General features: G+C 40.1%; 1 protein-coding gene across 2 annotated transcripts in view; it reads right to left on the reverse strand.

The window, feature by feature from the left end:
- The window catches only part of CD28 (CD28 molecule), a 35,010-nt gene extending 34,047 nt beyond the window's left edge, over nt 1-963 (reverse strand). For both annotated transcript variants that reach the window (XR_006962716.1, XM_047083487.1), the window contains exon 1: nt 811-963. Coding sequence is in view for 1 of the 2 variants with exons in the window: in XM_047083487.1 (XP_046939443.1) it covers nt 811-865 (55 nt within the window). In the remaining variant the exon portion in view is untranslated. The remainder of the gene's footprint in view (nt 1-810) is intronic.
- Between the last annotated feature and the right edge of the window lie 10,040 nt (nt 964-11,003).

Genomic DNA, 11,003 nt, shown 5'->3' on the forward strand with positions numbered 1-11,003 from the left:
TGAACCAACAACTCATATCTGTATATACTCGGACAAATTAACATCCCTACCCCTTGATCTCTTCATCTGAAAAGGAGTTCCATTATAATAGCACTAAGTGTATCATCTTCATCATCATCATTGGGAATTTAAAGGATTTTAATCTAAGGTAACAGATTTCAGCCAATTGTAAAAGAAACTAATTCTCCATTAGCATTTGGATTTTGGATTGTGCCACCTTCTGCAATGACGCCAGAATTCATTCTGACACACTGAATTCAATTTGAGTAGACATAGGAACTACGACTAACATTCATCTTGCAAGCCAAGCACTGACTGTGCTAAGCATTTCACACAGATTTTTTTCATTTTATCCCCACAGTGACCTTGAGATGAAGTTACTAGTATCCCCATTTTATAGACATGAAAACTGAGACTCATACAGTTTACATACTAGCCTAAGCTCAGCTAGTAAGAAATGGATCTGTGATATGAACCCTAGTGGTCTAAATCCAGAGCTTTCAGAACCAACCCTCCTTTAGTAATTGTCTTAATTTTTTTTCAAAGCATAATTTTTAGAGCTCCCTGAAACATTGTCAACTACTAGCTAAATAAATCTTACTTAATTCCAAACAATGTTTCTTAAAATATTATACTGTAGACTGAGAATCAATGAGTTCCTAAATAACAGGTTGCCATATTAGAGCAAAACTACATTTCAAATAGTTGAAAAACTACATTTCATAAGTTGTCTGAAATTTAAGATGAGCCAAGCCAATCGAAAACTTCAAAAGAAAAACTGAGAGGAGGAAAGAAATCAAAATTCTTTACCTGTTACTTGAATTGAGGGGAAGAAGTTGAGAGCCAGAAGCAGCCTGAGGATCATTGTGCTAACGGTGGGCCAGGGCTCCAGCCCCTCCTCCCCGAGGAGCCCAAAGTGTGAGGGCAGCTGAAGATGCACCTGCCAGAGTCTGAGTGTCTCCGTCATCCACAGCCACCACCAACTCAGGGCACATGATCAAGGGACTTAAACCACAAGGCATCATGACTGCAACATTTCACACAGGATATTACATTGTTTTGATGACTTTAGACTTTTCCTCTTCTTTTAAAGACAAGCTTTTCTTGTCATTGAAAAAGAATGTCAGTTACTCTATGATGGGCTGATGAGAATTATTTTCTGTACACAGGTATCAGAGCTTGTGGAATAGGTGCTTGAAACCCACCAAGAATTGAAGGGAAGACAAACAAAGTATTCTCAAAAGAGGAAGAGAACCAACCGCAACAGAGAGATTTTTTTATAGCATGAGGAGAGATTGTGTCCAAAAGACAACAACAAGAATTACAGGGTTTGGGAAACATCCCTATCGGTGTTGGGAGGAGTTATAAATATTAGGAATTGAACTTTTGTGTTAGACATAGGTAGCTCTGTGGAGCATTCAACACACAAGCCTTAGTTTATACCAAGCCTCCCCCAACCCCCTTCCAGGAACTTTGAGGAACACACCCCACACGCAGGTGCCAGCCCAGTGAATATCTAGATAGGGTTCCCTGAGCAGCGAGAAAGTCAAAAAGTTTCACATATGACACTAGTGTAACCAAAAGCCCCTTTGTATCTCCCTAGGTTCCTCAAGGAACCATTCAAGGTTAAGTAAGAGGCATGAACACAGGCTCTCTAGAAGGCTCCCCAAGACGAGTCACCATGCTTCCACAACCCTCTGCTGTTGGCCAGGCCTTCTGCATATACGGCCAGCCCACTGGTGGAGCCAACACTGCTCTCCTCATCTGGCCATCCAGGCCAAGATCTTGCACTCACTGGCTTTCTCAAGACCTTTCTCGTAATTTTTCTCCTCCTTTCCTGATAATCTAAGCTTTATATGACTACCCTAATTTGGGGTGTTATGTATTTTTTTAAGATAACCTGTCCTGCTTTTTATTCTGACTGTGAAAGGACATATTTAATATATAAAATTTATTAAAAGATTCATTTTACCTTTTTAATTATTAAAAATAATTATTAAAACAAAACTCATCCATAATCTTACCACCCTGATATAAACACTGTTAATATTCTGGTCCACTGCCTTCCATAGGTTTTTCTATTAAGAGTTTCATGTATTTAATATTATGTTTTACTTATATTTTCAACAGATATATACTATTATCTGTTATACCATAATCATTTTCCCATGACATGTAAGTATTCTTTATAAACATCATTTTTAATTGATATATAATATCCCGTCCTATAATTATATCATAAATTATTTAAAAATCCCTTAACGTTCGGGATGCCTGGGTGGCTCCATCGGTTAAGTGTCCAACTTCTGCTCAGGTCATGATCTCACCGTTCGTGGGTTCAAGCCCTGCATCGGGCTCTGTGCTGACAGCTCAGGGCCTGGAGCCTGCTTCAGATTCTGTGTCTCCTTCTTTCTCTGCCCCTCCCCTGCTCAGGCTCTGTCTCTCTCAGTCTCTCAAAAATAAATGAACATTAAAAAAAATCCCTTAATGTTCTTACCAACTTTTTGCTATTTTGAAATGCTACTGTGAACATCTTTGATGATCTAGCTACAAGTGGAAAAAGTCTTCATGTCTCTTCCTCCTCATCTGGTAAATGACAGATCAAAAGTATTTTGTCTCCGGACAGACCCTCTTTGTCCTCATTTCAATTTTCTCACAAACAGATCTTGGTGACCCTTTTGTACTGACATATTTCTCTGCACTTTTGAGCAATTTGGCAGTGGTTCACTTACACTTCTGAACTAAAAGTAAATGATGAAGTCGTGTCCCCAGTCCTGGAGAAAATTCACCTCTAGAATTTGACCCAGTATTCCTGGCTCTGACCCTCTAGATCTTACCTAGGGCCTGATATCTTTCCAGGAGCAGTGATAGAAGGCAAGGTACCCTTCTCTAAAGGGTAACCCCTATTCTGGAGCCACCAGACTACACAGATCTAGAATTGGAGGCTCTGAAACTCATTACCAGGGTTAAAAATATGTATAGTAGAAACGAAGACCACCCAAACTTTCCAATGACTGATAAAGGCTAAGATGTGAGTTAATAACTATCTTCAAGTATACCAAGGATGACGGTATAGCATCTAGTTAATATTGTATCTACGGTAGTGTTTAATAGAATCAAATTAAGTGGAAAGAAATAGTGCAGTTATCTGGTCTAATGCCTTTATTTTGAAAAGGAGACTAAAGCCCAGAGAGGATAGATGACTTAATCAAGTAATTAAATGTACTCGATTTTATTACTTGACCAACTTTATTTGGTTTTCATTCTTTAGAATAAAAAGAAACACAAACTTTGACTTCTTTTTTTAAAAATGTATCACACAAAAAAAGTAACTCATTTTATTAGAATCCTTTTACATTTCCTCCTGAAATTCAAAAGCATTCACATATACTAAGAAGTAGAAATGATAGAGGTCAAATAAGGGACCCCATTTCAGTACATGGGTACAGTACTGAGACTCTAGTGCATTTCCAATAATAGTAGCAAGCGCTAATGTACCAAGCAGCTTACATGCCTGATCTCATTCAGTACTCACACAAACTATAAGGAAGAGGCTATTATTATCCCCATTACACAGATGAGAAGACTGACCCTGAGAGAGGGTTAGGAAGTGCAGGAAGCAGTGCAGCCAGGATTCGAACCTAGATCTTTCAAACTTGAACCGCTATTCCTTAACCACAGCACTTTACTGACTCCCTGCTTTCAACCCTCCCCAGTGTTGTAAATTCCTTCAGGACCAAAGAATAGGGAATGTGTGTCACGTTTCCATTGCAAGGCATATTTAAGAAGATGTCTTATTAGAGCCTGTGTCACTGGAGTATGGAGAGGAAAGGAGCTAGTGGGCCAAGACAGCACTGGGGATATATAAATCCAACTGTGTTTCATAAAACAGCACATGTACTTTTCTGGAGAAACTCCAGATTCCTTAAATCCGCACATGCTCTTGAAATGCAAGGACATATGCAACATGATGAAACAAATGACCTTACTCAATCAACAAGTATACTGAAGTCCCAACTACATGGCTTGTAGAAAAAAATATAATACAAGTGTCCAAATTCTATAGGCTATTTGAAACCTAATAGGAACTAAGGCTAGGGGTAAGAGCCTGGGGGGAAGAAAAGAATCTCAGAGCATGTAAGATTGTGATGTAATATATATTTTGGTCTTTGTCCTTGGCTCCTGGCAATAGCTCCTAAAACTCTTGTGATTTCCTAATCAATGAAGTTGCTAGGAGCATCTTCTGTTTTAATATTTGGGTCGTTGACCCTAGTTTCTGACACACAGCTCCTAAATCCTGTGGAATTTCCTGGGTGATAGGAGCATCTTATATTCTAAGGAGGCAACTTTTGGTAGGTTCCTGGATAGTTTTAGGATGGGGGCAGTTCACCAGAAAGATCAAGCTATGATTAGAAGCTTAGCCCCTATCCTCTGGGGAGGGAAGAACAGTTAGAGATTGAGTTAATGATTGGTTATACATATATGATGAAGCCTTTGTAAATATCCCTGAAATTCAGGGTTCAAGGAGCTTCGGAGCTGGTAAACATATCACAAGCAAGGAGGGTGATGCACCCTAAATCCACAGAGACAGAATCTCCAGAACTTAGAATCCACGCCTCACCTTATATCTCTCTTCATCTGGCTATTCATTTGCATCCTCTGTCATATCCTTTATTACATAATAAACTGGTAAGTAAGTGTTTTCCTGAGTTCTGTGAGCTGTTCTAGCAAATTATTGACCTAAGTAAGGAGTCGTAGAAACCCAGTTTATAGGCAAGCCAGACAGAAGTACAAATGAACAACTTGAGACTTGGAACTGGCATCTGAAGCGAAGGAAGTCTCCTGGGACTGAGTCCTTAATTTGTAGGATCTGACACTAACTAAACAGTGTCAGAACTGAATTGAACTGTAGGACATCCAGCTGGTATTGGAGAAATGGTAGGAATAGGAAGAAAATCACACATTGAATTCCAATGGCTAAGATTTGAAGTCCTGTGAGTTTAGGGGTCAAATACCTCAGTTGGGCCACTTTGTAGCTACATGATCCTAGAAATTCACAGTCTGAATTCCTCATGTGTAAAATGGAGATGAAAATACCTCACTCAATAAGCTGTTTATATCTCACATAATGTGTAACTCTTCCCACCATCAGGATAGAAATCAGATTTCATGAATCTCCATTTCACCACATTTATAATAGGCTGAATAGATGTTTGTTGGATCAACCAAAATGGATCATTGAATGTATGTTCGGTATATTTATATGGATTGATTTTACTTCATAGCGTGAGCGCCACCAGAACTCTTATTTTAGAAATTAGCATAGGGGCGCCTGGGTGGTTCAGTCGTTAAGCCTCCGACTCCAGCTCAGGTCACGATTTGGTCACGATTAGGTCATAATCTCAGGGTTCATGAGCCCAAGCCCCACATCAGGCTCTATGCTCTCAGCGTAGGGCCAGTGCTTCAGATACTTTGTCTCCCCTTCCCTCTCTCTCTCTCTCTCTCTCAAAAATAAAAAAAAAAAACATTAAAAAAATAATAATGTTTAAAAAAAGAAATTAGCATAGTATTCCTCCTTGATGCACAATGCTTTAATAGTAACATACACCAGTATAAACTACAAAGTATTACTGAAGAATATAAAGAATTATAGTTGTCAACCCAAACGACGATGAGAAGCCCTGTGGTTCTCTCTAACTCGTATAGAGCAAGCCTACCAGGATATTATCTTCTTTGATCTAAATTCCAGCAAGAAACTTGCCTTTCATTTTAGTTTCTAATTCTCCCCAAAACTCTGACTTACAGAGGTTCAAATGCTCACATGGTGATTGTGGGAAAATAATGAAGCCTGAGATTTTCTCTCTGATCTGTGTACTATCACCTCAGCTGTTGGTACGAAAAACTTAAAAAAAAAAAATAGACAACAATGACATTAAGAAAGTCATGCATGTTAGCACAAGCCAGCAGGACCAAATCTTGAAAAACATTACGCCTAAAAAAAGGAAAAACAAAAAAATAACTGCCGTATTTGTTGACTAATCCCACTGAGTAAACAGCTATTACAAAAAGATCTTTTTGCAAGAACCATCTAGGGGGTTTTATCAAGGATTACATGAAAAATATGGTAAAAAATAGCCAAAAACAACTACCTAAAAACCTTTTGAGCACTTAGAGAGGCAGGTCTACCACTCCAAGTGGTAAAAGCTGGATCTAACAGGGGTGCCTGGGTGACTCAGTTGAGCATCCGACTTCAGTTCAGGTCATGATCTCATGGTCCGTGAGTTGAAGCCCTGCATCGGGCTCTGTGCTGACAGCTCAGAGCCTGGAGCCTGCTTCGGATTCCTTGTTTCCCTCTCTCTGCCCCTCACCAGCTTTCTCTCTCTCTCCCTCTCTCTCTCTCTCTTTCTCTCTCTCTCTCTCTTTCAAAAATAAACATTTAAAAAAATAAAAAAAGCTGGAGCTAACATTTCCTGGAGACTTCCTGCTAGTAGCTAAGCATTACACATACATTATCTCATCTAATCTCCACAACAACCCTAGTAGGTGGGTACTATTAATATCTCCATTTTATAGATAAGGAAGCAGAAACTTAGAGAATTTAAGTAATTTACCCACAATCACACAGTAAGTAGCAAACCAGGGATAAGCTCCATTTGGTCTGGATCCATACATCACGGTAGAAGCAGACATAACCCTGGTCAACAGCAGCTTGAATATGTATGTAACTGCTAGTGCAGTGTTTAGGAGCAAGGATTTTAGAGAGAAATGTATCTTTTTATAGGCACATCTGACCTTTAGCACCAACTTCATAAAGAAGCAAAGAAACAGACAAAAAGACTCTTAAACAGGAACAAACTGGTAATTGCCCAAAGGGAGGTGAATGGAGATGAATGAATAGATAAAGGAGATTAAGACGTACAAACTTCCAGTTATAAAATAAATAAGTCACAGAGATGAAAAGCACAGCATAAAGAATATAGTCAATAGTACAATAATGATGTTATATGGTGACAATGGTGACTACACTTATCTTGGTAGCAACTAATACATAAAATTGTTGAATCAGTATATTGTACACCTGAAACTAATATAACATTGTATGTTAATTATACCTAAAAAAAAAAAAGATTCAGTGACAATTCTCTGTGACTTGCAAAGTCTTTCTTCAATCAGGAGTGTGTGGTTCTCATTACTTTTCTGCTGACCCAGTCGAGAGGAAGAAATAATATGTGTAGAGTTTTGACATCGTCAGTAAAGGAATCCATCCTGACGAGACCAGGAATCTGTGTCCCATCAGCAAAGATACATGGTGAGCTTAGGCAATGCTAATCTCAGCTTTAGGAAAAGGTGTTTTCATGAAAACAGGTTCATTCATTTGGTAATCTGGGGGAAAAAGAAGAGTGGCAAGTACAGAAAATATCGATCACCATCATGAAAGTTTGAGAAAGATTACCAACAACCAGATTCTGGCTAACCCATTACGACCATGTAAATTTACAGGTTTTAGGACCTAAAGGTATTATTAGGAGGGAAGTCTACTGTGCTTTTCTCAAATCCTATTATTCAGAAAATCTAACAGCCTCATGGAGCCACATTCTTTCAGTCTTATAGAAGACCAGCTGTCTGCCTTATTTCTGGCATTACACAAAGGTACCAAGGGCCTTGAGTCAGGCTGAATTTTTAAGTTTTTGAAGCCACTGGGATATTTGGATATTTCCTGGTAACAGGAATGTTAATTAAATATGACTGGGGTTGGGACACCAAAGTAAGGAATGTATTTCATTCCACATCTTGTATTAAACCTGTTTTGACCCTCTTCTATTCCCTACTGTGCAATCAGTGGAATGGTAAGGAGGAAACCTCTGACCTCTTCAGGAAGTGCACTCTTGTCCTGGCCTTGGGAAAACTGTCATGCCTGGTTTTCCTCATTTTAGAAAAAATTTAAGGGCCTTCATCTCCCTAACATGTTTTTAGCCCAGAACCTCCAGGAAATAGAGCTATTCACTTCAACATTATTTTCAGTGGTCTCTCATATTACTGGGCCCCAAGGGAACCTTCCCACCCTCCCTGCTACAGTATCTCCCCTCCCCCTACCCCTTCCCACTGGTTCCCACACTCACAGAATAGGGAAGGTCAATCTGAATACATCTGTCCACATCTCCGGAATGCCACAGAGGAGTAGCAGCTGTTGACCTCTGTTCCAAATACATGATCCTGTTTGTCCCAAAAGTAGCTTGGATGAACTCCAGAGAATATATACAATCTCTACTTCCTATGGAGAGTGTAGGGCCAGGAGAGTATATTCCCTACACATGCTTTGGTGTAAAAACAACCTGCTTTCAAGTACTGGATCCTATTATACTAATAATATTAAAATTAAAAGAACAATTGTAGCAAATGTTTATTAAGTATTTCCTATGTGCCAGATATAGAAATAAGCTAAAAGAACTCCAAGTTTTTAAGTTCTATTTTTTCCTTTAAGTTTTAGAAAAAGCAGGATTTTCCCTTCTAAGTCACTATACCCCCACATCTTATACACTCACACACATTTACTAACCTTCCATATGTACTGATGATAAAAATGAAGATTTTATGTTTTCTCCTAGAAATTATGGAAGGGAAAAAAGGAAACATGAGAAGAAAAGACTATAACAAGAAGCCCAACAGTAAGGGATCAAGAATGTTATATGGTGACAGATGGTGACTACACTTCTCTTGGTAGCACTGAGAAATATATAGAATTGTTGAGAGCAAGGCTATGGTCTGAGGCAAGGTCCAGACAAATGTAGTATTTATAAATCCATCCAAGTCACCTGGGTGGCTTGGTCAGTTAAGCGTCCGACTTCAACTTGGGTCATGATCTCACGGTTCAGGAATTCAAGCCCCATATGGGGCTCTGCACTCAGTGCAGAGCCTGCTTGGGATTCTCTCTCCCTGCCCCTCCCCAACTCACACTTTCTCTCTCTCAAAATAAATAAATAAATAAACTTAAAAAAAAAAAGGAAGAATCCATCCAGAAACATCCATTTACACCATAGTGTGTAAGTCTTTCATACACGGTCTTGAGGAAAATTTCAGACTAAACTGGTTTGTTTAGTTTCTGTTATATGATAGGTGATTAGATATAGATATAGATGATATAGATACATAGATATATTAGGCTGCTCAGATTTGAAGTGACTAAAAGCTAACTCATCATTCTCTTCATTGAGGGGCCAGAATCAATATTGGAAACACAGGGAAATGTCATCCATGTCAAGAACCTAAACGATTCTGATTTCTCATGCTGCTGTTCATTGTGTGAAGTTTATCCAGCTTTGCTATGCCAAATAGGACTTTTGTAGAGAAATGGGAACTATTTAGTGGGCTTCAAAACAGAACAAACAACACTAGGAAGTCTGCAGTGACCTTGAAAAGGCACGTGTTCACCCAATAAACCCATGTTTGGTGCCCACAATAGAGAAGGCCTTGTTCTACGTGCTGAGAGTCCAGGCGAGACTCAAGTCTGGAAGAAACACTGAAGAAGAAGCCCCTAACTTGCTTAGAGAAACTTCTCTAGGCAGGGATGCTACAGTTTGGAGGATAAGCAAAATTGGCCCAATCAGCAATGGGGAAGAATGGGAACTTTCTTCTAGGAAAAACCCTGAAAGTTCATGGCTTGTTTAAGGAACCATAAGAAGCTCAGTGTGGCTGGAGCAGAAAGAACACTGTGGAAAGGCAAGGGAGGTGACAGGCATTCAGGGCAGTCATGCCATGGTAAGAAGTTTGCTCTTTGCACTGAGAACAATATGGGTCAGCATGCAGGTCTGGGCTGCTGACACAGGTTTAGGAACATAAGCATGCTAGATCCAGGCTGTGAGATAGGTTTAATTTCTTACATCAGTTCCAACTGATTGATATCAGCTGCCTGAATCACGATGGTGACCAGGATTTCAGTAGGAGCATGGGAAGGGCCAGGGGAAGGATAGGAATGGCTCTCTGTGGCTCCCTGACTGGGATTATAGTAAAGCCATGAACACAGATCAGATTGCAGGCTACTCTTCCCCCATCTGTCCCTTAAATCTTGGCATTTTTACATTGTTGGGGTTGGAGGAGGTTAACAAATTATTCCCTTCTACTTGCTAATACGGTTTTAAATCAAGTAAGACTGAAAAAGACAAAGGAGTCAGGCTTTGGTGAAGATGCAAATATCACTGGTAAGAGTACTACCAGAGAATGTGGCTAAGATGGGCAGCCACAACAGGCTCCCCAGAATTAGGCAGACTTACCCCCCCCCCCACCCCGCCAAGTTAGGTCATTGCTAGAAAACCAGAGGCCCCACCTACAGGAGCAGAGTCCTTACCACTAAGCTACCACTGGGGCCAGAGCAGAACACTGTTCTCTGCAGGCAGATGGGTCCCAATCATGTGGACAGGAGGCAGCAGGAGCCAGAGGGAGATGTGAGGTCAGGAGGAGGGTCTGTTTAAGGTAGAAGATACAGAGAGGTAAGCATGTTTTCATGATCCAGCAAGGAAGATACTGCAGAAAGACTGAAGAGGTAAGATGGGATAATTTGTAGGGCGAAAAGGAAAGAGGTGATAGGAAATAGGCCTAGATCATAATCTAATACCTAGCATTAATTAAAAAGGAGGGCACTTCTTTGGGATTGGCACATTCATCTAGGGAAACGGAAGTGAAAGCAGTTCCAGATTAATGACCATTGACCAGGCACCTTTCAATTCACACACATTATCTCATAGAAGCCATGGGGAGGAGCCCTGGCTACTGGTTCATTTTACAGATGAGAAGACTACTAGTAGCAGAAAAGAACCGAACCGCTCTGTTGCTGCTCTGAGACCGATCCTGGGAGAGTTGAATTCTCTGATTCCTTGCTGTTCTCAATTAAACCATCATCTCATTAAACCGTCCCTTTAGAAAGAGCTTCCACTAGACCACGAATCAACAGAAGAGGCACGTTCAGAAACCATCATTCAGTTTGTGGGGTGGAGGGCGGAGGCTGGGAG

Source organism: Lynx rufus, unplaced genomic scaffold (genome assembly GCF_022079265.1).
Source record: "Lynx rufus isolate CCGP_SWC_20201006 ecotype Redwood Valley unplaced genomic scaffold, mLynRuf1.p SCAF_2, whole genome shotgun sequence".
Lineage (NCBI taxonomy): Eukaryota > Metazoa > Chordata > Mammalia > Carnivora > Felidae > Lynx > Lynx rufus.